This window comes from Cryptomeria japonica, chromosome 10 (genome assembly GCF_030272615.1).
Source record: "Cryptomeria japonica chromosome 10, Sugi_1.0, whole genome shotgun sequence".
NCBI classification, from domain to species: Eukaryota; Viridiplantae; Streptophyta; class Pinopsida; order Cupressales; family Cupressaceae; genus Cryptomeria; species Cryptomeria japonica.
The window spans coordinates 501,849,780-501,876,590 of record NC_081414.1 but is presented as its reverse complement, the minus strand read 5'-3'; the positions used below and the strand labels follow the sequence as shown (position 1 = coordinate 501,876,590).

Sequence of the window (26,811 nt, the reverse complement as noted above, 5' to 3'; positions counted from 1 at the left end):
AAACCCTACTTTTAGAAAAAAAAAACTTCGAATGATGTCTAAATTTATTTAAACTAATGTAGATAGTTTGCTTAGTGCTAAATTGTTTAACTAAAATGTTAATTTTTTTTTCACTTTGTATGTGTAGGTTAAGTAAGCATTAATCATGGCAAGGGAGCAATGGGCACTAGATCCATGCCCATCTGGATATATAGGCACCCGTCCTAGAGGTGCTAGAGATGGGGCATGGAGGCATACCTATGTATGGAAGAATTGATGATTTTGATTCAAGGAATATTGTCCAACAAGTTACATACAATCTACAACTAAGCACTTTACTGATTTGCAAAGTATATAGGAAACATATATCAATTTAACTACCAAGGGAACAACTCAATTTTTCATCAATTCTAGAATTGACATTATGTCAAATAGATGTCATACATGCTTTAGAAATATGGGAGTTTGAAGTATACAACTGTTGCAATTAATTTCTGATCACTATTTCAGACTTTCTAATGATAGACAATGACATTCATTGATACATGAACAAAGATGTAAGTTTGCAACTGATCTCTAAATCGAACCCTGACAAGATAGTATTCCAATTAAGCACACCTGAATTGGCTGAGTACAAATTCCGAAGAGCAACCCTTCAGAGGATCTTTCACCCCCTCAGTTATGCAATCACTTGGGAGGTATCGTTCCCAATGATTCAGTTGAATACTTGTAGACCTTCAAGCTCCACAAATGCTCAAGTAGATGCACTAGAGAAAAAATAAACTTGGATGCCAAATGAGAGACCCATGGGGTCTATTTATACACATAATAGAATCTTCTAGAAGCCTCTTAGTCTTTCTAGAAGTATCCATAACTTTCTAGAAGTATCCATAATATAATCTTCTAGAAGCCCCTTAGTCTTTCTCGAAGTATCCATGACTTTCTAGAAGTATCCATAATAGAATCTTCTAGAAGCCTCATTGCACTTTTTAGATAAAAAGTTACTTCATAAAATAAAAAGTGCACCTCAATTTAAAAATATAACATCTTGGCCCCAAATAATAAAATATAATGTCTCCAAGAGCATAATGAGCCATCCATTCACCAAATAAACGCCAAAATGACTCTCTCACCACAACCATCTGCCTACGAGAGTCTGGAATAGGCAAATCCACGTAAAGTGTCATGTCATACTAAAGAGGGGACATGACATGCTAGAGATGGGGCATGGAGGCATACCTATGAGGGACATGATCCTGGGTCAATTATATGCATAAAGTGTGAGAATACTTCATGGAGACATCAACCGCCTCAAATACCACCTTGCAGGAATAGATAGGCATGATGCTAGAGCATGCCCTGGGACTAGTGAAGAAATAAAAAGACAAATGAATGCCCTACTTGCAGCTGGGGAAGAGAAGAAATTGCAAAGGGAGAGGGCAAAGCTAGCCATGAGATCAGCCATAGCTGAATCTCAAGGTGTTTCTATTGACCTTGAAGAAGAAGAAGAAGCACTTGAGGGCATCGTGGGCTCTCGGTGTGGCCCACGTATCCGCAAACCCACCATCACCTCGCCCATTGCTTCTACTTCCTCTAGTAGAGTACCTAGCACTGTTCCACTTCCATCACAACGATCAGGGTCGATAGGTGATTATTTTGTGCCCAGGAACACACCTGGAGCACAACCATCATTAGAGGCCACTGGATGGAATAAGGAGGTACATGAGAAAACTGACATTACAGTTGCTGATTTTTGGTACTTCAACAACATTGCATTCAATGTGGCGGAGAATGCTTATTGGCTGAATTTGGTGACTGCTATGATAGTTTCAGGAAAGGGGTACAAGGCCCCTTCTCGCAGGGATTTGAGTGGAAGGTTAGTAAATTACTACATAGTCCACTTGATTTCATTTTTAATTATTTTTAGATTTCTTGTTTATTAAATCAAAATTGTGTACTAAGGCCTAATTTCACTTTGCACTTACAGGTTGCTCACAAATGCAGTTGCTAGGGCAAGAGAAGTGATGGAGGATCAAAAAATTGAATGGGCAAATTATGGCTGCACCATTCTTTCTGATGGGTGGACAGATGGCAAGAACCACACCATCATCAATTTTTTGGTCGCTTGCAAGGGCAATGTAGTGTTCTTGAAATTTGTTGATGCCTCCAGCAAGGTGAAAAATGCAAAAACATTGGCTGGAATGTTGGAGTATGTCATCATGGAGGTGGGTGTAGAGAATGTGGTGCAAATCATCACAGATAATGCAGCAGCATATGTGTCAGCAGGTAGAATCCTTTTGAATTATCACCTTTAGGCATTAGCAATATTTACATTTGTTGTGGGCTTTGTTTTACTTGGTTGCATATTTCTTAAGAATAAATTCTTCTTTTGCAGGAAGAATCCTCCAAGAGAGGCACCCCACTCTTTTTTGGACACCTTGTGCAGCACATGTCCTTGACCTTCTTTTGGAGGACAGGAAAACTTGAGTGGGTGACTCCAGTTGTGGAAGATGCAAGGAGGATCATCAAATATATTTACAATCACCCTTGGGTCCTAAATTTGATGAGACAACACACTCAAGGGAAAAATTTGGTGAGAGCTGGTGTCACAAGGTTTGCAACGATTTTCTTGATGTTGCAAAGCATTCTTGCTGCATTGACTTCTTTGAAACAAATGTTTGTGAGTGGAGAATGGCTTAACTCACCTTATTCAAAGAAGCCTGAAGGAGAGGCTATCGCATGCATAGTCTTCGACAGCCAATTTGCACAAAGGGCTGCAGAGATTGTGAAGTTTGTTACTAACTTACTTCAAAATTTTAATTTTTAAATTTTAGTTATTCTTGATTCAAGTCTCTCATTACTAATTTGTAACTTCATTATTTAAATTTTGATCTTTTTGTAATTTGTATTTTTCAATTGTAGGTGTCAGAGACCTTGGTTTGAGTTCTTCGCTTGGTGGATGGGGATAAAACCTTAATGGGATATCTTTATGAGGCCATGGATAGGGCCAAGTAGTCTATCAAAAATTACTACAAGGGGGATAGGCTCAAATTTGATCCCATTTGGGAAATTGTTGATAGGAGGTGGAACAATCAGCTCCACCAACCCATTCATGCAGCAGGGTACTTCCTCAACCCTCGTTTTAGGTTCGGGGGTTCTTACTTAGATTCGAATGGAGAAGTCATGGAGGACCTCAGTACATGCATTGAGAGGATGGTACCTGATGTTGAGGAGAGAGACCTCATTGTGAGTGAGCTCCAAAATTATGAGGGAGGGAGGGGTAAGCTATTCTCTTCAGAGCTGGCTAGGAGAGGAAGAATCACTCAAACCCCAGGTATAACATTTGCCATTTGGATTTTGGGATCTAAAGACTAAAATGATTGATAAATTATGTTTTCTCTTTTCTCTTTGCTTACTAACTTTTCCATTTTATTTATTTTGCAGATGCTTGGTGGCAAAATTGGGGTGGAAACACCCCACATCTCAAAAACTTTGCCCTCAGGGTCTTATGTCAGCCTTGCAGTTCATCCAATTGTGAGCGCAACTGGAGCTTGTTTGAAGCAATCCACACGAAGAAGAGGAGCAAGTTAGCGCAGAAACGGCTCAATGACCTTGTCTACTTGCAATATAATCTTCGATTGCACGTAAGGAAGGTAGAGGAACTAGAAGGTGGTCCAATTGACTTGGATGATATAGATCCTTACAGTGATTGGACATCACAGGAGCAGCCTCCATTGTTTTTCGACACTGACATCACTGATTTGGAGAGGTAGGCTATGGAGGAGGGGGGTGGATTTGGTTTCAGGCTGGATGACATTGAGGAGGATGAGGATGAGGATTCATTGCCAGTGCCAGAAGAAGGTGGAGACATAGCTTCATCCAGGATGGAGGATGAGTCTCAATCAACCATACCGAGCGAGGAGGCACAGTCATGCCCAGTCCCACAGCAGATTTATACGACTAGACAGTCTAGACCCTCTAGTTCTAGCTCTCCCCAAGTTTTTGCTAGAGCTGGGAAGAGGAAGTTGTAATTGTAATTTGTAATGATGTATTTACTTTTGTTTTTACAAAAACTATTTAGTAATTTACTATTTTGCTTCCAGGCTTCCAGCCATCAGCATTCCTCATGAGGATGCGATTTTGTAGACACTTTGCATTTAAATATATCTAGAATCAGCTTGTTTCTTTTGTGTTATCATTTATTGACTAATTGGATGCATCTTCTCATTAAATTTTGCAAAAAAAATGCATTTTTTACTAAGTTTAAGCGTGTTTTTAAGTTGCCGAGTTTTTCCCGAGTTTTTGTCGAGTTTTTTTCCCAGGGGCTTGGCGAGTCGAGCCGAGTCGCGAGTAGTTCAACTATGCTCTCGGGTAGTTAATATGTCAGTTGGTTGACGGTTGTGTTCTTCTCAGCAACCGTCGAATCCTTTAAATATGTTGTGTACCGCCAAGGAAGGTAGTATGGAATAGATGGGTCAATTGTAATCCTTGGCCGACCATCTTTGGCCTTCTCTGTAATAATTTCATGTGCGAATAGAGATATATTTTACTTCTGTCTAGTATGCATTGTCATACATTGTAGTTAATATGTCAGTTGGTTGACGGTTGTGTTTCTCTCGGCAACTGTCGAGTCCTTTAAATATGTTGTGTACCGCCAAAGAAGGTAGTATGGAATTGTCGGGTCAATTGTAATCCTTGGCCGACCATCTTCAGTCTTTTTCTCTGTAATAATTTCATGTGTGAATAAAGATATATTTTACTGCTGTCTGGTATGCATTGTCATGTATATTATTATTTCCTATATTTGATTTATCAGATATAGTAGTAAACAGTAACTATGAGTCCTTTGATCTTTCTTTCTTACTCTTTGCATTTGCATACAAATAGTTACTTATGATTAGATATATTAATATGGATTTATTTACTCTTTTGCGCTCATTCATGTTTACCTTATATTTGCTTACTCAAATTTACTTTTATATGTTTTTTCATTTGTTATTTTTTAATCAGTTTTAATTACTTTCTTTTATCCTTGTGGATTTTCATCTCTTAATTTCTCTCTCCCTTAACCTCTCTTCTTCACATCCGTCCCTTCTCCAATTCTCTTGTCACTTTCTCCGCTGCACAATGTTAACACTTTATTTTGATGCATATTCTGCCGATGATATATGTGCCTGTTATAAATTATCAAGTCTCACAGGGGCAGTATTGCCCATAAAGAGTGACTGATACAATAAAACTGCCATTTTTCAGGTGTTCTAGATTTTTTATTTCACTGTAACATTTTGGATTACATGTGCATGTCTACGTAATTGAAGTATCCCTACTTTGTCTTATGACTTAGCTTCTTTTGATACTAGCAAATGATTTTAGAAGTACCATACTTGGTGTCCAGTATGTCTGTTGCTACCCTTCTATGGTCTATATGAATATTTTTCATTCCAATATTGTGGCTTATATGGAAAACAGATTTTTGTTTTCATCGTCTACCATGACTATCTTAAAGAAGGTTATTCTTTTATATTATTCCATCTAGTTTACACATAGAAAGCATTAGATTAATTGCTAATAACAAATACATTTCTAATTTTTCAGGGAGATGGAAGACCATTTTGGAGACATATAGTTGCACAGGCAACAGGCTGTGCAAGTAATGATTATTTTGAAGAACTATACAAAGTAAAATATTCTCTCTTTTATCCTTTGATGATGTCAATTGTTTAAAATTTAGTAATTGTTATTCGGTGTCTCAGTAGGATAACATGATTTTTCTTTTGTGTAAACAAGGTTTTAAAGTCATATAAAGGTGTCTATTGGTCTAATCAGAAATCATTCAAAGATCTTGTGACCACAAATGACAGATATTTTAATTGGATCCAGTGCAAATAAATCAATCACTGTTTGATGAATCTCTTTAATAATGTTTTCATTTAATTGAGAAACCTCATTTCTTGGAAGATGAAGTTTCTTGCCTCTATATCAACTCTTTAAATGTTTTAATTATTAATTTCCAATCTTATCTGCTTTTAAAAGTTATTATAATGTATTTTCATATCTAGTGTTTATTACCCCATTTGAAATGTATTTTTGAGACTAAATTAAGCTGTCATGGATGCAAATTTTGTGTCCAACTGTCACATTTAATTGTTGGTTGATAGGTTGGCAGGAATTATCTAGAGGTTTGGGTCTTTATCTTTGAAATGTTCAGGAACATTTTTTCAAATTTGTGCTAGTGTTGTGTTGTAAACACACATGCCCCATTGCAAATGGGGACCCCTCTTTTTTGCTTTTAAGTTTAGTCTTTTTGCTTAGTTTTGCTTAGCCTGGCAATAATCTCACTCACTGGCCTTAGATGGGAAGGGTTTTATTTTGTCTTGTCAATCCGGAGAAAATATTGAAAGATCCTTGAAATGAGTTAGAATGCAAAGTTTTATCTTTAGAAAGGTATGATCATGACAAGGAAAATTCCTGCCAAGTCATATTTCCGACCTTACAAGAAGGAAAATCAGGGAAGATTTTAAGAATTACTTTAAAAACCTTGGATAAAATGGATTTCCTTTAAAAAATCCACCTCTAGGTCAATTTTCCACTTCAATTCCTAAGCTGAAACACAAAATCCTTGTTTGAGGTGTGGAAATCTAAAATTGAAATGTAAAATCCTAAGTTGAAGTAAGGAATTCTACGTTGAAATTGAAAATCCATAAAGAATCCCTCTCTAAGAGGCAATTGCACTAAAAACTCCTTGGATTGGTATAATTTGCGCTTAAAATTCCTTGGACAACCCTCAAACCCGCCTTCTTGTCCTTGAGTAACCTTGAAACCAACTCATTTGTCCTTGTACTAAGTGAAACTCCGCTCAAGAGTCCCAATCAATCTCTAAATTGTGCCCTCTAGTCCTTGAACACATGAGAATTGCACCCTCTAGTCCTTGAACACATGAAATCGCACCCACTTGTCCTTGTGCTGGTCAAAATTCCGCCCAGTAATCCTTAAGTAGGGCAGAAATCCTCTAGGAATTTTTAGCTTGTAGAGGAGTGAGCACTCAACTCATATATATAGCCTTTTGAAACATGTGCAATACAAGAAGAGGGCTGAACTAGAAAGAAGACATACAACTTCCCTCCAAAAAAAATGGCTCTAAAATGCAAGAGTTTATAGGAAAGAGGTAGACCTAGAATGGGTAGAGGTGATTTTTAATTTGGAAATTGAAAATGAAATGGAAATTCATAAGCATGGTCAACCCTTATCAAGAAGGAACAATTACCCAATGAACTCTTATACAGGTAAGGCAAAGAGGATCATCTCCACACAACAATTCAAATCATTCCAAAGCAAATTAAAGACCGAAATTAGGAGTAGATCCGAATAGCAGAGAGAAGTGGTGCAAATTCACATCAGGCAGTGCAAATTTACACAAGGAAATCAAGTATCAAGTGCAGAATTAAGAACACAATCAGATCCAAAATCAAGAATTGAATAGGGAGAAGCGAAATTTATCAAAAATCAGATCTGGAGCAAGCAGAACTACAAGCGATTTACCCACAAATTTGAGCAAATCTCTTCATAGATTGAGCAGTTTCAGATTTCAAGGTGATAGGAAGCATCATCATCACAGAAATTTCCAAGATAATTTTCAAATTATTGAAGACAAAATCAGAATGTACTAAGGTTCATTCTTTTGGAAAAATTTACGAGGGAAATGAAGATCAAGGGTTATTTCCAAATTTGTGATGGGGTTATGAAAGAGCTTTTAATGACTTCTTGTGTTATTTTAAGATAAAATCTGTTTCACAACCTTTGATTGTCATGAAAATTCTTTCAGAATTCTTCAAGCATAAACTAATAATGTAAGGTCTTGAATTCTCATTTTATTATAATCTTCTTGCATTGTCCTTGCATAGGATTCCTTTCACAATCATGATTCAAGGTGTTTTCTTTTTCAGAATTGATGCAAGGAAGATGGAGGAAGCATATGGACTGATGGTGAACAATGGAGAAAGATGTTTCAACAACATGAAGAAGTCAACGTCCAAATCATGCAAGATGAAAAGAACTCAACATGGAGAAGGACATCACAACCTCAATGATGCAATCACAACATGGAGGGTACGTCTACAATAAGAAGATCAAGAATCCAAGGAATGATTTGAAGAAATGATTGCAAGGCAACGGATGGAGTAGAATGAAAGACAACAATGTGAAGAAAGACAAGATCCACATTTGCGAGAAAATAACAAAGGAAGATTGCTCTATGATGAAGGACTCAACAAGATTGATGGAAGACAACATCAAGATATTTAAGAAGATGGAAATGCAAAACATCACGAAGGATTTCTAAGGATGAAGATGAAATGTGCAATGAAGCCTTGTGAAGTATCAGAAGTGTTAATCAAAGTTAGAAACACAAGACTTCTTTATGATGATATAGAAGTGGAGTTGAAACAAAGAGCAAGGAGAAGAAAGTTTACAAGATATGCAAGTTGAGGTGGCATCTACTCATCTTCAACCAATCAAATAATTCAAGGTCAACATGTCTGGATTCATTGAACCTAACTCATCTAAAGAGGAACAACAATCAAATGCTACAACTCACTTTTTGTTGGTCCTTTCTCTAAAAGGACGTACTTTCAAAGTTGTGTAAGTTTTTCATTGGTTGATATCAAATGTAAGTGGTGGTTGTTATAACTAACTCCACTTAGGGTTTCATTGTTTAATCTTGGCCATTGATTTAGAATCAATCTAGGCCTTCATTTTGTAATTGAAAGTTTATAAAAGGTTTTGGCCTTTTCATTTGTATAGGTCACTAATAATATAGCAATAGTTGATAGAGCTAGATTAAGCTAGAATGTTGGGGCCCACACAAGTTCATTAATCCATGAATTTATAAGCTTGCGAGAATAAGGTGTGCATCACTTTGGATGTGCTTTGCTAGCAAATGCATGGTGTGGGGACATAATAGCTAGCTAGGAACATCACAAGAGAAGAATAAACAAAATCCCCTTTAGAATTGCCTAATTTGATGAGATCATGTATCATTTGATCATGTTCACTCTCTGGATGGATCAAATCATGTGCTCCAAACAAAAGGAAGGGACAGATTGACGGGGACCACGTACAGAGCACAACACTAACATAGATCTGATCTGTAAAGTGTAAAGTTCGCTATAGTATAGATTTAAGTCGAGTCTGTATCACTATGGAGTAGTTAGTAGAATAGTTCTTTAGCAAGTAGAAGTAGTAGTAGTAGGGGGGATCATAAATTGTTGCCAAGACTATGTCGAAATTATTACATAATTTTTATTGAAGATATGGTGGATCTTTGTGTGGAGTTTCAACATTTTGCATGGTTTCTACTTCTCATGTTTTAGTTAAAGTTCATTGATTTTGATGGAGAAATATGAAGATATGTGATGGATTTCTTGGTTCATACCATTTGTAGTTTGTTGATTGCAAATTGCAATGCATAGTTAGTTTGAACCTCATTTTGGCAATAGTTTGATTATGGATATTCATTTGGATTGTGCCAGCATTGGGTATTTGGATGGATGTTTGCAATATGAAAATCTTTCACTACCTTAGAAGATTGCACTCTTTCTACAACGTTGTGAGCTATCTCTAGTTAAGTAGAAAGTAGTTCCATAAAGAATCCATCTATCTAAAGCAATATCCATTATCTTCATAGTCGTTAGGTTCTTAGATTAGATTCTCTAACCCTTATCCCTTTTGTCTTTTATTTAAAGTTTAAATCAGTTTAGTATTCAAGTTCCAATTGCTTTGGAGAAGTGAAAAGTGTAAGTCCCTTTGTGTAAATAGATTAATTACATCATTTCACTAAGTCTATCCATTGCATTGTCTAGATACAACACTTGTAAACCTTGGGGTAGCCTTAATTGATCACATTGTTTACTATTTTAGGTTTCCTTGTTCAATAGAGGATAGAATACTTGGTATTTTATTCTGTGTTGTAGGGTGTCACAAAACATGCACCAATAGGTCCCTATAAGGTTTTGTAGATTCCAAGTTAGAAATTCCACCCTTTTCCAAAATTCATCCCTATCTTCCTTGTCTCTTGTTTAAGGAAAGTAATAGGCAACAATATTTTAATTCAATTAGAATTGCTAGAGTTGATGTAGAAGGCAAGTTTATTTTAGAAATTGAGAAGATTGTTGAGGAAAGAGTGAAACGGTTGTAAAATAGAGCTATCTTTGAGTTCTTAATCAAGTGGAAGAATATGCCTATTGAAGATCCATGGGAAAATTTATACTAAAAAATCCAAAATTGTTGAGCATTGAGGACAATTCTTTTTTGAAGGGGAGGGGCATGTTAGGTCCCTAATATTCTATCTAATGGTATGACCCTTATATCATATATAACTAAGTATAATGAGATAAGCACTTGTGGCATGCTTAACATTTACATTAGTTATAGTTAGTACCTGTTGTGACGTATTCACACATCGCCCCATTGCAAATGGGGAACCCTACTTTTTTTTGCTTTTTGGGGTTTGCTTTCTAGGTGTTTAGGGTTTGTCTGTTAGCCTTTGCATTTTGAGTGTTGCCAGGGGATCAATAGGATGGTAGGCTTTGCTTGAGCCAGGGGAGTCAGCAGGTGCTCCAGGTTAGGGTTTCTTTCAGAGTCTTCCTTACGGCTTGGTTTTGCTCTTGTTGCTAATTGTGTCTTGCTTGGTGAGTGAGTATCATCCTTGAAGGTTTGAGTTAGGTCGAGTTGGTGAGTGATGAAGTCTGGAATGTCATCCTGATCTTCAAATGCCCTGAAATTTGGCTAAGTCTGGAATGTCCTGATCCTGAAATTTGGCTAAGTCTGGAATGTCCTAATCTTGAAATTTGACTAAGTCTGGAAAACTGAAGAATCCTCCAAAAACTAGATTTTGCAATATAACTCCTGGAGGTCCGAAACCACTCTCAAACATCCTGGAAGTATATATGGAATATAACTTAAAGTATAAGAAAGAAGAAAGATATAAGGAAATGAAAGAAGAAAGATATAAGGAAATGTCAATGTTATATTCCATAAAATAATCCTGACGAAGAGGCTAAAATGTCAAAATTTGCTCCTGACCCTTCCAAAGGGTCCACAGTGAAAATTCACCAAAGACTCTAGATCTCGCCTAAGTCAAAGAGTGGTCGAGCAAGTTTGCAAGGATATGGAAGGAAATGGATCTAGGATCGAGTCTAAGACAAAGTCAAGTCAGTTTGAAGGTGAATTGAGCCTAGAATAGAAATTTCGCTCCTGACCCTTCCAAAGGGTCCAGAGCGAAATTCTTGAAAACACTCATTTTCCCCTTTGCTAAAGTCAAGACCAAGATGGAGATGAAAGGAGAGTAGTCTATGTTTGCCTCCCAAAGAAAATTAGAGTTGAAAAAAACAAGAATCAAGGTCAAATCATGATTTTCGCTCCTGACCCTTCCAAAGGGTCCAGAGCGAAAATCCTTGTAGCTCTTATTTCCTTCTTTGTTTTGGCTAGGTGTTGGCGTGATGTAGGATAAATTGGTATGTTCTTGCCTTGGGAGGGAGTTAGACACTTTGAAAGATGAAGATTTTAGCCAAAAAATGAATTTCGCTCCTGACCCTTCCAAAGGGTCCAGAGCGAAATTCATCATAAACCTGTTTTTGCTCCCTTGTTTTGGCTTCAAACCTTGCTCCTTTGATGGAAAACGATCTATATTTGCCTCCAGGGTGAAATTCATTATAGGTCCTGTCCCTGGCCATGATTTCTAGCGAAATTCTCTTTTCTAGTCACTTTGAGGTCAAGCGAAATGTAGCAAGCATGGGAGAGGGATCCGAGGATAAGAGTCCAAGTAAACAAAGTGAAAAGAATGAATTGAATGAGGTTATACAAGCAAATCATGAAATTTGCTCCTCACCCTTCGAAAGGGTCCAGGGCGAAATTGTGCAAAACCTATCTTTTCCCTCAAATTTATGCCAAGTCTAGTGTGGGTCAAGATTAGAGGTGTCCTTAGGCATGTCCTTGAATTGTCAAGAGTCATCAAATATGAAGAAATGAGCTCAACACAAGAAATTCGCTCTTGATCCTTCCAAAGGGTCCAGAGCGAATTTTCTCAAAAACCACCTTTTTTCCCAATTTTGTGCCAAGCCTAGTGCTGACTAAGGTGAGTTTTGATGGAAGAGGTCCTTAGAAATAACTTTGACTTATCAATGATTATCAAATGTGAAGGAATTGAGCCAAATGGTGAATTTTGCTCCTGACCCTTCCAAAGGGTCCAGAGCGAAATTCCTAGGATCACCCTTTTTTCCTTGTAAATCAAGTCAAGTTTTTTGGTTTTTATGGCCTAGATAGGAGTGAGGCGATGTGTCCTTGGTCTTGGAGGTGGATTGGAGTTGAAAAGATGAGGAAATAAGCCTAAAATAAGATTTTCGCTCCTGACCCTTCCAAAGGGTCCAGAGCGAAAATCCTAAAAACCATCTTATCCTCCAAATTTTGAGCTAAGTCAGGCCTAGACTAGAGTGAGAGAAGCTATTTGGAATGCCTTGGAAAGATGTTTGACCTTCAAAAGTGTGAATTTTGAGCTAAAAGGTGAATTTCACTCTTGACCCTTCCGAAGGGTCCAGAGCAAAATTCTTCATCTACCTATTTCCTCCTTGTGTCAAGTCAAGACTAGGAGTCCTAAGGCGTAGTTGAGGTTGAAATGATGTTACTTTGCCCTGCAAGATGAATTGAAGTGAAGAAAATGAAGAGTTGTGACCTAAAAGGTGAATTTCGCTCCTGACCCTTCCAGAGGGTCCAGAGCGAAATTCCCAATTTCACTCAAATTGCTCATGATAGAGGTCAAGGCGTGGATCCTTGGGCTCTGGAGGAAGGAAAACTAGTGTGTGCTCGCCTTGGAAGGTATTTTGGACAGGAAACATGATAGATTTTGTCCTAAAAAGTGAATTTCGCTCCTGACCCTTCCAAAGGGTCCATAGCAAAATTCTTAAAAACCTCTCGTTTGCCCCAAATTTGCATCAAGATTGGTGTTGGTTGAGAATGAGGGCGTCCTTGGGCATGTATCTAAGCAAGTACGGTTGCAAAGTGAGAACAATTTGAGCCAGGAATGCAAATTTCACTCCTGACCCTTCCAGAGGGTCTAGGGCGAAATTCTTATAGGGCCTGTCCCTGGAAAGAGTCTTGAACTAACTTCATTTTAATATCTTTTGTTGATGATTTAAGGTGTGAAATACTATGTTGAAATGAATTTATTATGTCCTTAATCATCTTTTGATTTGTTTTTGCAGATGAAAGAAGATCAAGCCAAGACAAGGACGACCTTCTTCAGTCCAGCATCAACAAGGACGGCCTTCTCTAGTCCAGCATTCCAAGGAAAGGTACACCATCCATCCTGCACATCAAAGACAAAAGAGGTTAGAGCAAGGGTCCGTTGGAGAAGCAGACAGTTTCAAAAGAGTTAACTAAAGTTAGCTTCCTAGCATCATCAAATTGAATATCTACCAAGTTGCAAGTGTCAGACAAGGTGGCATCCCAGTCATCACTCCTCCAGTCGGATTTGTCCACCTCAGCGTATCCAGATTCAATGTACTTGACTCATCAAAGATGGCACTAACTTCGATGTACCTACCCCGGTTATCCATTGGTCGAATATTCCAGAGAAGACATGTGTCCAAATAATGCAATTATTTCATTGGCTAGAATTGAGTTTGTTGTAACAAACCCTAATTAGGGTTTTCATTTTAAAATCTCGGCCATTGATCTCAAATTGATCTGAGCCATTGAATTGTATTGAGGGCACTATATAAGCCCTGGCTCCTCATTTGTAAAGGCAAAAGGTTGGCTAATAGACAATAGTTAGTCAGTAGTTAGAAGGTGAATAGTTAGCTAATAGTGAATAGTCAATTGATAGAATAGCAATTAGAGTAGAATAGCAAGAGAAGGCAAAGATTGTTGCCAAGATGTTGTTGTAAAAGACTTGTAAAACTTCATTGAAGAAATGGTGAAATCTATGGGTCGATTCAACAATTTGCATGGTCTTTATACTTCTTAGATTTGATTTCATGTTATTAGATGAGTGGAAGAAATGTGTTTGATTGATGGTGAAATTTGTATATCCATACTACTAGCAGTTTGTTGATTGCAGACTTGCCTTGTGTAGTCAACTGGAATCATTCAGCTTAAGCTTAATTTCAATTGTCGCTTCTTCACTGATATGCATCAACCTGATGGTGTCTATGCCTGTAGCGATGATCGCACTAATCTTGTGGAGATGGTCCTGGGATGTCAAAACAAGACTTAGTTAGAATTTCATCAAAGATCATTCATTGCTCCTACATTCTTAGTGTCAGAATTAGATCCTTTCCTCGCCCTCATCCTTTTTTCCTTTTTTTCAAAAAATCTAGGCTAGTGAAATCTTGTGATTCCAGCAAATCAGACGTTTAGGTCGTCAAGTGTAAGTCCCCTTGTGATTCCAGCAAAATCACATCATACCACAAAGAGCTTATCCACACGTAGAGATCCTACATAACAGAACCTTGGAGTTACTCTGACTGATCCTTTGGCGAGATCTTCAGCAGTCAGGAACTTTGCTCAAGAGAGGATAAGGTACTTTTTAGGTATTTTATTCTGTGTTTGGTCGTGTACAAAAAACACATCAACAGTACCTTAAATACTCTTAATTAAGATGAAGGGGTATGTCCTTACATAGTTAATCTTATAAATAAAGGTGGAGATGTTATAATCTGATTATTGGAGGTCATCCCCCAAAATGGTCTACTATATTTATGATTTTTACAAATATTACCAAGAAATATAATAATAGATTGAAATGCTCAACAATAGCATATGATTTGCTAATAAAATATGCTAGAAATCGCTGAACATAAAAATATATTAAAATAAAATCTTGAACTCAATGGAGAACCCAAACATACTTGAAATTGGAAAAAATTCAATCTTTGGCACAACTCCTGAAATCTTCAATATGCTCTTGAAAAAATCTTTTTGCACTAATTCAATTCTTGGATGGAATTTCCTTTGTTGGATAAGAGGGTTTTTGTCTCCAAATCCAATTCAGATCCAAGGAAGTTTTCATTCTTTGCTTTTGTTACCAAGAGGGTTTTTATCTCCTAGCCAAAAAATGAACACTAGCTACTCAATTCTCAAGAAAAGGATTATCTTTGTCAAGCCTATCTCCTTTTATAATCTCTTGTTTACTATTTTGGGCCCTCTCAAGAATCTCTAGAATTTATTTTTATTTTATTTTAATATTTCAATTTGCTCCCTTGTCCTAGTGACACTTTTGATAATATCTTAAGCCCTCTTTTAAAAACACTTTATAAAATCACTTTTACTTTATAATTTAATAATAAAAGATTCATTGCCTTTAATTAAATCAAAGTTACTTTTTTGGCAACTTAAATTTAGATTATTAAATTATTTCCTTAGTTCGAAAAAGGGAACATGATAGATGTATATTATTTGCCATGGTGCAATTCCCTTTGCATTGGCTGGCTTTTTTAAATGTTGACAACAAACCTTTGTTTTATCTCCTCATGAAATATAAAATCTACCTTTTTCTCTCTTGGACGATTTCCTTGTGCTGAATTGCCAATCTTCAAATGCTAACTTGAATTATTTATTTTTTCTCTTTCCTAATTTGTCTTGATGCCAGCATCAAAGTTCCAAACCGTTACTTAAAAAAATAAATAGAATATTCCATTCCTTTTCAACATCTTGTGTCCCATCACCATGTCCCAGTCACCATCTATTAAGAATTTGCCTTGGAAGCTTTTGTTAATTTATCCAATTGGAAATGACTATTCCTGACTTTGACTTGACACACAAATGATTTTTTTTTTTGGCAACAAACAAATGTTGAGTTGTACAAACATCGACTTTTTATTGGGTACAATAGGGAGTTACAACAAGCCACTTAAAAGTTGACTTTGCTAAAACTAAATTAGTTGTCCATAATAACTTGGGTGATGTATAAATAAAGATCTCACTTATAATGAAATTATCAAAGTTAATACTTCAACACTATCTTGAGATACTCATACAATCCACAACACTGAATAATTTCAGAAAATAAAACCCCTTTTTGATTAAAATAATTTCTTATTGCATGCAGACTAGAATGAAGCCTCAGTAAAATTAACATTGGACAACATTCTCTTATTAATATAGCAAATAATGGGATGACAACACCACAGTAACCACCATTATTCTATTTACCTTACACAATTGTCCTCTTTAGCCTTGTATATGATTGTTATATGCTAGATTGCACACGCCAAATGTAAACACACACATTTAATTGGCTATGCTCTCATAACAGATAAATAATAAACAAAGAAAAAGATGAAAACGGGACATATATTTGTCAAACAAATCCTAAGTTTCACCAGATCAATTCTCAATAAGTTAAATCTTCATCAAAAGATTTTATTCAATAAAGGGTCACCTCTGCTATGTTCCAATCACTATTGCCATAACAAATAATGTCAAACTTGGATGGAATAATGCTACCAAGTAAGTAATAACATGTGTTTCTAATATATGTTGAGAAATCAAGCTGACCATTATATCACCATGCAGCCCATAAAAGAATGCATGCACATAAATAAGTTGAAAATGCATGCATCAAAATCTCCACTTGCAAACATATGTTATCATAAAGGATCTAATGTATCTCAAGGAAATTGAAAATAATAACAAATAGGATTTTCATTTTATTTTCAAACCAACTAATCCATTCTTGAGGAAACTATTTGAGTTGTGATCTCAAAGCATGATTTTTTAATACTACATGTATTTTAGTTGCTGCTTTCTCTACAAAGCATGATGTTAATGCCATGTGTAGAAGAACATCAGTGTGTCATTACTCATCATTTTTTAATAACACAAGTGAAATGGGAATTCTTGTTTACTTTCTTTGACTGTTTACTTTATAGAGTATCTGCACTTCCGTACTATCCATTAAAAATCAAGATCTTTTCTGGGTTTTGTGGATTCAGCATTTCTCACAGGGTGATGCATGGAAGCTTCCAGTTGGAGCATATGAAGTTCTCAGCCATTTGAGAGATGCTGGAGGTTGTAGGAAAGATGCATTTATATTGACTCTTGATTTCGAAAAAGTCATTGCTACGGTTTATTCTTGAGGTTGCCCAAGAAAATAATAATTCAATAACTTGATTTATACAGTAAAACTGGCTGTTGTCTCAAACTTTGACACACGCTTGAGGCCTATATTAGAGGATATGGATGTTGCTAAACTGTAAGACATCTCGTTTCTCAAGAAATCCTCCTCTTCATTTTGTTTGTTATCTCATGATCCCATCTTTATTTCTTGTCATGCACATTTTAGTCTATATGTGACACATTAGCTAATTATAATGAGCAAGGAGGAAATTTTCATTTTAATTTTCTTTCTCAAATAATTTTGATATTGCATATATTCAAATATCTTTCTCCTGGGGTTCATATTGCATTGACCAACATGTTTATGCTTTGCAGAATAATAGGCTTGATGTTTTTTGTCATATTTAAAACTTTTTCAAATTATTTTAATGCATCTAATCTACTCACCAAATCTACTACTATCACCATCTACATCCTTCTTTTTGGTAATATACCTAAGTGGCAAAAACACAAAACACAAATTTTCGAGAAACACATGAAGTTCAAGCTAAACCTATCATCATTTTGGAAAATCTAAGGTCCTTAGACCATTTGATTGCTTCATAATATTTACAATGTTACCCTAAGGCAAGTAGTGCATTAATCCGTGAGGTGGTTGTTGTACCGGTACGCATACAAAACTTTTGTATTGTGTCAAATTTTCAAAACTGAAGTCTATCACATTCAAGTCTTGTGCAATTTACATTGTCTTGTCATCTTCTTGTCTTTGTTTGAGTGGTTGTAGGATCCTAAGAGGCTCTTGAAGAAATCCATTTTGATGGGAGAAAGGAGGCTTTTGAAAATGAAAGTTGGTTAATTCATAAAGGGAAGTAGTGGTCTTGGTGTGCACCTCACAAGGCAAATTTTGAAACAATAGTAAGGGCAAGTGGATAAAAATATAGAGGAAAATGCTTCATCAAGGAAGAGAACTGACATACATGAATTTTTGTGGCAATACTAGGTACCTAATTGAAGGACCATTCAATAATCTCAAAAGATTTCAAAGTGTCATCCAAGCATGCACCACAATCTAAAAGGCATGCAAATACAAAGCAGGTGTCTTGAAAACATTGACAACAATCTACAGTTGCATGTGCATTCAATCTAGCATTCAAATACACTAAGATAAAGGAATATTTTCAAGTCATATTTTCCTACCTTAAGCATTGGTGTGTGACACTTGTAGAGACAAATGTGCCACAATGAAGAAATTGAGAGTAGGTGTGTCTTTGAAAAGAAGTGCTTGCTTTTGTAAAGAAGTGAGATTTTGAAATGTTTAAGTTCAATGTATGGGCGCACCCCTGGACAATGTTGTACTCCTCTTAAAGGAACACATTGATGACAAGCAATGTTATAGGTGCATGAAGAACTGTTGACGGGCACAAATCCAGATATCTTGTATCAAATGCATGACACTGTCAAACCATAAAATTTTCAACAGAGATCAAATATGTTGATAAGATTGGCATGCACATCATGGAAAGTAGGTATTGATGAAAATATTGAAGTTAATCGATAGGCACACGCCTCACTAAGGATTTTCAGACTTTACAAAATCTTGATATATTGTTCTAGTCATAGTTGAAAAACTTGGACTTGGCAAAAACTCAGCAAGGCCAAAAAATGTGACTTGGAAAAATTTCAGCAAAAACTCAGTGTAAGAACCCCTTCACGTTCTGCCCCCAAAACTCAGTTGGATTGGTTTGACATTTTGTGAAACTTGGCATGTAAAGTGTTTGAATTCTGATTTCTGAATGTTTATACATTTTCGGATGCTTGTTTTGAAGGCTCTCAATGCCGGTACATAAACAATTGCATAGAAAAGGTAAACAAATGATTGTATAAACTTATACCAACAATTTAATGCTCAAATATGCCTTTATTATCACCACAGCAGTTCTGATTACACTGATAATCACATCTGATACAGAGTATATCAGACTGGTATAACTGAAGGAAAATGCATATAATGATTCTACAAATTATAGATTTGAGTACACAATATGTCTAAGACATGCCTAGTTGATTGCTTCTTCCCCTAGCCATAAAACGAGATCACACAAAGCAATATATTAGCTGATATAGATGTGATATCTCATATCGCTGCTGCTTCTGGTCTGATTGAATGTAGCTGATCTAAATCATGCACAGAAACTCTTTTGATGCTTACGATCCCTCCAAATGAACCCTAGGTGATGAAGGCACAGTGATCCTCATAGGCATGAATTGCTGATATGAATGAAATCCAGTCACCTGGAGATAAATCTGATATGAAGGGATGAACAACACCAAGGTCCACGATTTCTTTAAGTATGATGGCTCCTCAAAAGGATGTTCCAAACCCTTGTATCTCTCAAAAAGGTAATGACCAGCAAACCCTAAGCAATCAGCCAATGTATCAAGTCTGATTGGCTTTAAAACATGTTCTAATTCCTTCAATAATGATGTTGATGCTGATGAAGATTAACCCTAAACGACTTGCAAATAAGTGTCTTAAAATTGCCCTCAAGCAAAAGGGATTTGGTACAAATCTTCTCCATTTGATCTTCAAACCCTAGCCAAAATTATATCAAACCAAGCAGCTGCAAGCCTGCAAATAAATACCATTCCCAGCTCCTCAATGCCAAATACCTGCAATAAGCTCAATGGCAAACCCTGGGTGGAGTTACCTCTCCAAGTGGTGTTGGGTTTGTCGGAAATGTTGTCATTAATGTCAAAGCTGCATGGATGAGATTGATGGAAATATTGTCATTGATGTCAATGAAGAGAATGCTATTTCTGGTAAAACTGAACAAAGAGATTGATGATGACATAATAGTACTACAGCAATAGATTGATAGTGGCATAAAAACTGATCCAGAATTATTAGTATAATATTGATACACAGTGCTGATACGGAAGAGCAGAGATAGTCTTCACTCTGGTACTGACACAGTGCTGATACATAAAAAAACAGAGCTAGTGCTGATCCAAAAGTAAGGTATGATTATAAATCTGTGCCATAAATAAAGTATCGATGAAATGATATTTCACATCATGGATAAAGCAGTGAGATGGACAAAAACGAAGGATAATGATCCAACGATATACACAGAAGACAATATTGTAGTGGAGATTATATAATCACATATTTTGTGAAGCAATTAAGTGCCCATACTCATATATGTGATCATCGTATTTTAATAGAGGCAACGATTTCTTTGAAAATAAAACAATAATTAAAGTAAAGTAAGACAATGAAGTCAATCTCAATGTAACTGTCGACCTCATTATTGTGATGGGCAGCGACTTATAAGATTCCAAGAATAGTGCAAAGCAGTGACTTATAAGCAGACAGTGGTATTCCTTGAACAACGATCACAAGAAGATGAACGATGATTAGTATTCACAGGTGGCAGGGATAATTACCATACAGCAGTGGCTTTGATCGTGTTTTTAAAACCAGTTATAAGTCAGCAAGTTAAATACTGAAGTAAGTAATGATATTAATAACAATGGACGGTAGCATGTTCCTGATGCAAGTGACGATGACTTAGAGTTTGGAGAAGTGGCTTCATTAAGATGATGAAGATGTCAACAAATTTAATAAAAATGATCACTATGCAGCAACCATATGCAGCAGTTATACAGTGATTATATTATCTGTGCAAGCAGTGACCATGAAGAATGAAATAACAAAGTTCAGTATCATATGATGTATGAGATTGACCAATTCATAGTGTTGATGAAGAAAGGTAATGCAGCGATCAAAGATTTGCAAATTGTGAAAAGAATAGCAGTGATGTTTTGAGGATATTATATGCTCTTATTGAAGAAGATTAGAAAGCATACATTTGCAAGACACATACTGTAATTATGAAGGAGTAAATACAAAAATTTCCGAGGGTTCAAACTGCCACGATCTGAAGGACCAGTACCATGAGAACAAACCAGCAAAGGCCACTGTCGATTGAAACAAAAGATCTTGTGAGAAGCCAGCAGTGTGATTGTGTTCTTCTACGAGATATGTTAAAGTTCGAAGGTCTTCAAATGGTAATTATATCAATCGATAATAATATGACCAATAGTCATATTTTAGTCATGGTTTAAATCATATTAATTGTGATGTTATCGGGGGATGTCAACTAAACAAAACAAACAGTTAATCGGTGGTCAAACAAAGTCTTAAATAAACAAAGTCATTATCATTGATAAAGCAGTTTTATAATTAAAGAATGCAGCGATTAATGAACGAAGAAATATATTAATTATGGCAATAGTAATCTATATAAAAGGCTGCGATTTGTTAAAGTGCGACTTGGAGAAGACAAACTAAGGATACGATTAAGAAGTTGTGTCTCCTCATTAAAGTATATTCTCAAATGAATATGACCTCTCAGATTTAAGGATATATATTGTGATTGCAATTCATTTTGGTATGAGTGTGTCAGAATAGAATTTTAATACTATAAATCAAAAAGAAATTTGTGGAAGTGTGGTGTACAATGCTGAATAAATAATTCTGGAATAAGAAGTACGTAGTGTGTGGAAAGTGTGTATGTTGAGAATTGTGTGTGACAAATGTGAAAAAGTACAGGAATAAAAATAAAGAATAAGTAGAGTAACAGAGATATTAAAGATATATATAATGAAGACCATTATAGACTAATAAAGAGTTGCCTCTCTTAGTGAAGAAGTATAATGAAGAAGTATAAGAGGTAATAAGTGAAAGGTGTATGTGAATGTAAGCAGTATACAAAGGCATATCATATATCAGCAGACATTTGTAAGGTAAATATAATGTGTATAAGAATGGAAATTAGTAACTGTATATATGTTCCCTGAAGATAATCAGTCTATACCAGATTAAAAGAAGGTTTTATGTATGAGAAATTTATTAGAAGGAAGAGTATGAAGAATTGCTGCAGATTTAAGAAGACACAGTAATCAGCTTTGACAGATTTCTGAGTATATGGCAGCAGATATATATGTATGTGCTGATTTGAACAAAGTTACATACAGATTTATAAGAGTCTATGGGAGATAAATAAGTACAGATTTTAGAAGATAAAAAGTTCAGATTTGAGAAAAGGATAAGTGCATTCAAGGAAGATTTTTATGAAGAAATTATAAAGACAGATTTATATGCAGATTTGAAAAGTTTGAGTAGTCCATCATCAGTTGTAGTAGTAACATTCAGAAGGTGGAAACAAATTCAGAAGTTGGGGAGTTGGTGCTTCCTGTGGGTTGGTGCACACAAAATCAAATTTGAGAGTTGGTGCTTCCAATGGGTTGGTGCTCACAAAATCAGGTTTGGGAGTTGGTGCTCACAAATAAACGTAGGGGTTGGTGCCTACGGACATTGTAAAAGAAGATATTTATATTAAAGCATTGATTTGTTGTGGTTTTCTCCTGTAAGGGTGTAATGTCCCCTTCTCGTTGATGACCTTCCAGTGGTCCATTAGCCTATTCCTGAGACTCGTAGGCTAGGTGGAATGAAGAATGAGGGTCCAACATTGATGAGGCGAGGACTTACCATTTTTATTAAGTCAGGGGTTGGCCATTTTGGTGATACTGTCCTACTGAGCTCTCCATGCTCTGTCACTGGGCGCAAAGATCATTCTTTTTGGAGTAGTGGTTCATGACTTACTATTTTTAGTAAGTGGTAGTATGGCATATTTCTATTTCTGGCAGTGGACAGAGTCCTGATCCTGCAGCAGTTCAGTGGTCTTCTTGGCTCAGCTTCATCCTGGTTTTGACAATAATCAGTATTGGAGTCATAAGTGACAAATTAAATATTATTTCCTTATCCTAAGGTTTAATATTTAATTAATTTGATTAGTTACTACTGATTTATTGACTTTGGGAATAATGCCTAATATCTCCTAAGTGCTAGGCGAAATTTATGTTTAAGAAGGGGACGTCAAATTATTAATGGAGATATTGTTTTATTTCATCTCAAGTGTTTGCCAAGTGAAAATCGTGGTCCTTGCTTTTTGGCGTGAGGTTTGACTTGTGGAATGGCGCCACCCTTGGGGTCCACATGAGATGTAATGAAATGCAAATGGGGAAAGATGAATTTGAAGCATTTGCATTTGAATTTGGTGGTGTGAGGTTATAAATAAGAGCCTTGGGCTCTATTGTGACCATTTCACACATCGCCCCATTAAAATGGGGACCCCCTCTTTTTTGCTCGGTTTTGCCTTGTTCTTCTTTCTGCTTTTAGGGTTTTGAGTAAGTGAGTGAGTCGTCTGGACTAGGGTTAAGCCTTAGGGTTTCCTTTTTTGATATTTTCAAGCCGAAGTCCAGTCAAATTTTGAAAGTTTATTGAGCATCCTCGCATGAATTGCAATTTTGAAATAGGACGAATCTGTCAGGATGTCAGGTGTGTCTGTCTAGGTCCAGTCGGAATTTTGAAAGCAAGTTCGAATTTTGCCTAAGTGTTGATAATGGAATTGTGCAATTTTGTCCGGGTGAATTTTGACCAAATTTTGGAAAGTTTGATAAGTGACCCCTGGCCTTGGAGATAGCCTAGTTATGCCTTGTGAAGTGACTGAAGTCTTAAAACCTTGATATTTTGGCCTATAGAGGCAAAATCGCTCCTGTCCTTCAGTCAAGGACCAAGGCGAAATTAGTATTTTATGCATCTTGGTCATTGACTTGTTTCATTTGTCTTGTGCAGGGTCGCCAGGAGGTGCAATCGAGCACGAATTGGAGGTTTTGAAGATTTTGAGACTCAGAATTGGCAAGTTTTTTTAAAGTTTAAGGTCAAATCGCTCCTGTCCCTCAGTCAGGGACCAGGGCGAAAGGACTTACTTAGACCATTTTTGACCTCATTTTGATCAAATTGAAGCGTCAAGGACGCAATGGAAGGTGAAATCAACATGATGGAATGCCAGGATTTAGCCGTTTGCAATGAAAAGATGAGATTTTGACCTCAAGGACAAAAATCGCTCCTGTCCCTCACTGAAGGACCGGAGCTTGTTTCTCAAAATTGCACTGTCTTTGCAAGACCAAGACGATTTTTGGATTGGAAGAGATCAAGGAGGGCATCTTTTGTCCGTTGAATATAATTTGAAGTAATTTGCAAACAAGGAAGTGTGCCAAAATGACAAAATCGCTCCTGTCCCTCATTGAAGGACCAGAGCTTGAAATCCAAGATTGCTTTGTCCTTGCAAGATTTTAATGATTTCGCGATTTAAGGAGAACAAAGAAAATGTGTTTTATCAGTTGAATATAATTTGAGTGCACCTCGATGGAGAAAATCTACTCAAAGAGTCAAAATCGCTCCTGTCCCTCTCCCAGGGACCAGGGCGAATTTCAATGATAGCTCCTGTCCCTCTCCAAGGGACCAGAGCGATTTGCTTAAAAGACAAGTTTTGGGCGAAGGTGAAGTGAGTTTTGAGTTTGAGGCAAATGAAACAAGGCGTAACCACTCTATTGAAGATAATTTTGAAGATTGCAAGACGCCAAGTAAGCCCATATTTGCCTAGTTGCTCCTGTCCCTCTCCCAGGGACCAGAGCGATTTCCTCCTAAGACAAATTTCCCACCAAGTTGAAGCGAGTTTCATGTCAAAAATGAGTGAAGGGGAGCATAATAAATCCATTGAAGACAAATTTGAAAGTTGGCAAAGCGCAGATGAGCTTATAAGTGCAAATTCGCTCCTGTCCTTCAGTCAAAGACCAGGGCGAAATATAGAATATCAAGTCTTTTCCGTCAAGTTTGGTCGGATCCAAGCTAAGACGCATGATGGGGATGATGTTTGGAACACTCCGAAGAAAAACAAAGTTACAAAGACTATGAGAATTTGATGGAAATAGCTAACTCGCTCCTGTCCCTCACCAGGGGACTAGAGCGAAATAGTCAAGTATGCTTGAATTTTGAGTGCCACTTCCTTTTCAAACGTTCAAGAAGGAGTAAGAGACACTATTTTACATTTTGAAAGCAATTGAAAGTTGATATGATCAAGGATTAGCACAAGGAACAAAAGTTCGCTCCTATCCTTCACTGGAGGACCAGGGCGATATTCATCAAAACAGTCATTTCCTTCAAAAACCATATCAAGGCGAAGTCACGCAAGGTCCGAAATGTCATTAGAAAGGTGATGAGCAAGGAGTTAATGTTAAAAGTTGACAATTTTGAGCTAAAATACAAAGTTCGCTCCTGTCCCTCACCAAGGGACCAGGGCGAAAATCACTCAAATATCAAATTCGCCTTGCAAGGGACAAGTTAAGTATGCGTAGAATGAATGGATGAAGTTATTTCTTGCCTTGTGACGTAAGTTGGCAATTAAAATGATCAAGGATCAAGGAGAAAAGCAAAGTTCGCTCCTGTCCCTCACCAAGGGACCAGGGCGAAAATGGTCTAAGAGACATTCATTCAAAAGATTGAATAAGATCAAGATCAAGGTTCCCAATTAAAATGCCAGTTTGGACGTAAGGGAAGTAACTTTGAACGTAAAAAGCGAGAAATTCAAGAACAAAATGCTAAAGCGCTTTTGTCCCTCTGCCAGGGACCAGAGCGATGAGGTTAATATTCATTATTCTTCCCATGTCTAGGCGCCAACATCATTTTCAAATTGCATTAAATGCTAAATTTCGATGAACCTTGATATTTTTAATTAAAATTGGCATTTAATGGGTGCGCACAAGGCATTTAATTGATTAATTTAGCCTTTTAAAAATCATTAATTACGAAGGCATTTAATTAATTAATTATTAATTTAATTAAATAAGAGGGAGAGCGCTTGGGTTTTATTTTTATATTTATTTTCAAGTCGGCCTCCTTTTATTTTAATTTTTGTTATTATTTGCCTTATTTTCAAGTCGGCCTAGAGGTAATTAAAGAGGTGAGCGCTTATATAAGGAGGGTACTTTGAAGCATTTCGAATCATCATTTAATCATTCATTTGCATGCAATTTTGGAAGACAAGGAGAAGTGCGAAATTTCCATCCAAGGAAGAGTGCGAATATGGTTAGAAGTGGAGCGAATTCTCTATCAAAACGTTGAAGTCCTCAAGGTGGTGAAATTAAGTAAGGAGGCGCCTTTGCTAGAGGAGGGTCACGTTGAATACTTCAAACTTCGATTTTTGCCTAGGCGAATTTCCCAATTTTGCATTTTGTTAGAGTTAGCTCTCAAAGTGAGGTATGGCGAAATCCTCTTTGTTCAAATTTTGAATTTTGATCATCATAGTCTTAATCTAAATTTTGAATTTTGAAATTTTGAATTTCCAAAATTGCATCGTTATATTTAGGAAATGATAATTCAAGGATTTATCATGAAGTTTCCTAAATTTAATCTTTAATCTAATCTATATTTATACATTGCAAAATCTATTACTCATTATGAAATGTTGTGTAGGTGTCACGATGGCGACCCCGAAGGCAGGAGCATCTACCAGTCGTCCAGCCCTCATGAAGGAAGATCAGAAGAACGAAGAATTGGAGACCAAGATCGTGTCTAAGTGGAGCAACATTGGAGATACCAACTTGGGAAACTTCAGTGTGAAGAAGTTTCGAGAGGTCCCTTACATTGGCAAGCCATCACCTGTCGCAAGGAGAATAATTGAAAGTGGCATTATCAAGGCGGCCGGCTTCCCTCCAGCAATCCAGTGCCATGAGTTGATGATCGAGTGTGCTCGCCATTATGATCCACAGTCCAGATCGATAGTGTCCAAGGAGGGAGACACTTTTGCTTATCTTTCA

At 36.7% G+C, this 26,811-nt stretch overlaps 1 protein-coding gene across 1 annotated transcript in view; it reads left to right on the top strand.

Moving 5' to 3' along the window:
• Nucleotides 1-26,811, top strand: part of LOC131859552 (uncharacterized) — a 247,870-nt gene that overhangs the window by 181,033 nt on the left and 40,026 nt on the right. Inside the window, exons 4-6 of the mRNA XM_059213460.1 lie at nt 5,575-5,658; nt 16,965-17,040; nt 17,152-17,224. Of these exons, the coding sequence (XP_059069443.1) occupies nt 5,575-5,658; nt 16,965-17,040; nt 17,152-17,224 (233 nt within the window). The remainder of the gene's footprint in view (nt 1-5,574; nt 5,659-16,964; nt 17,041-17,151; nt 17,225-26,811) is intronic.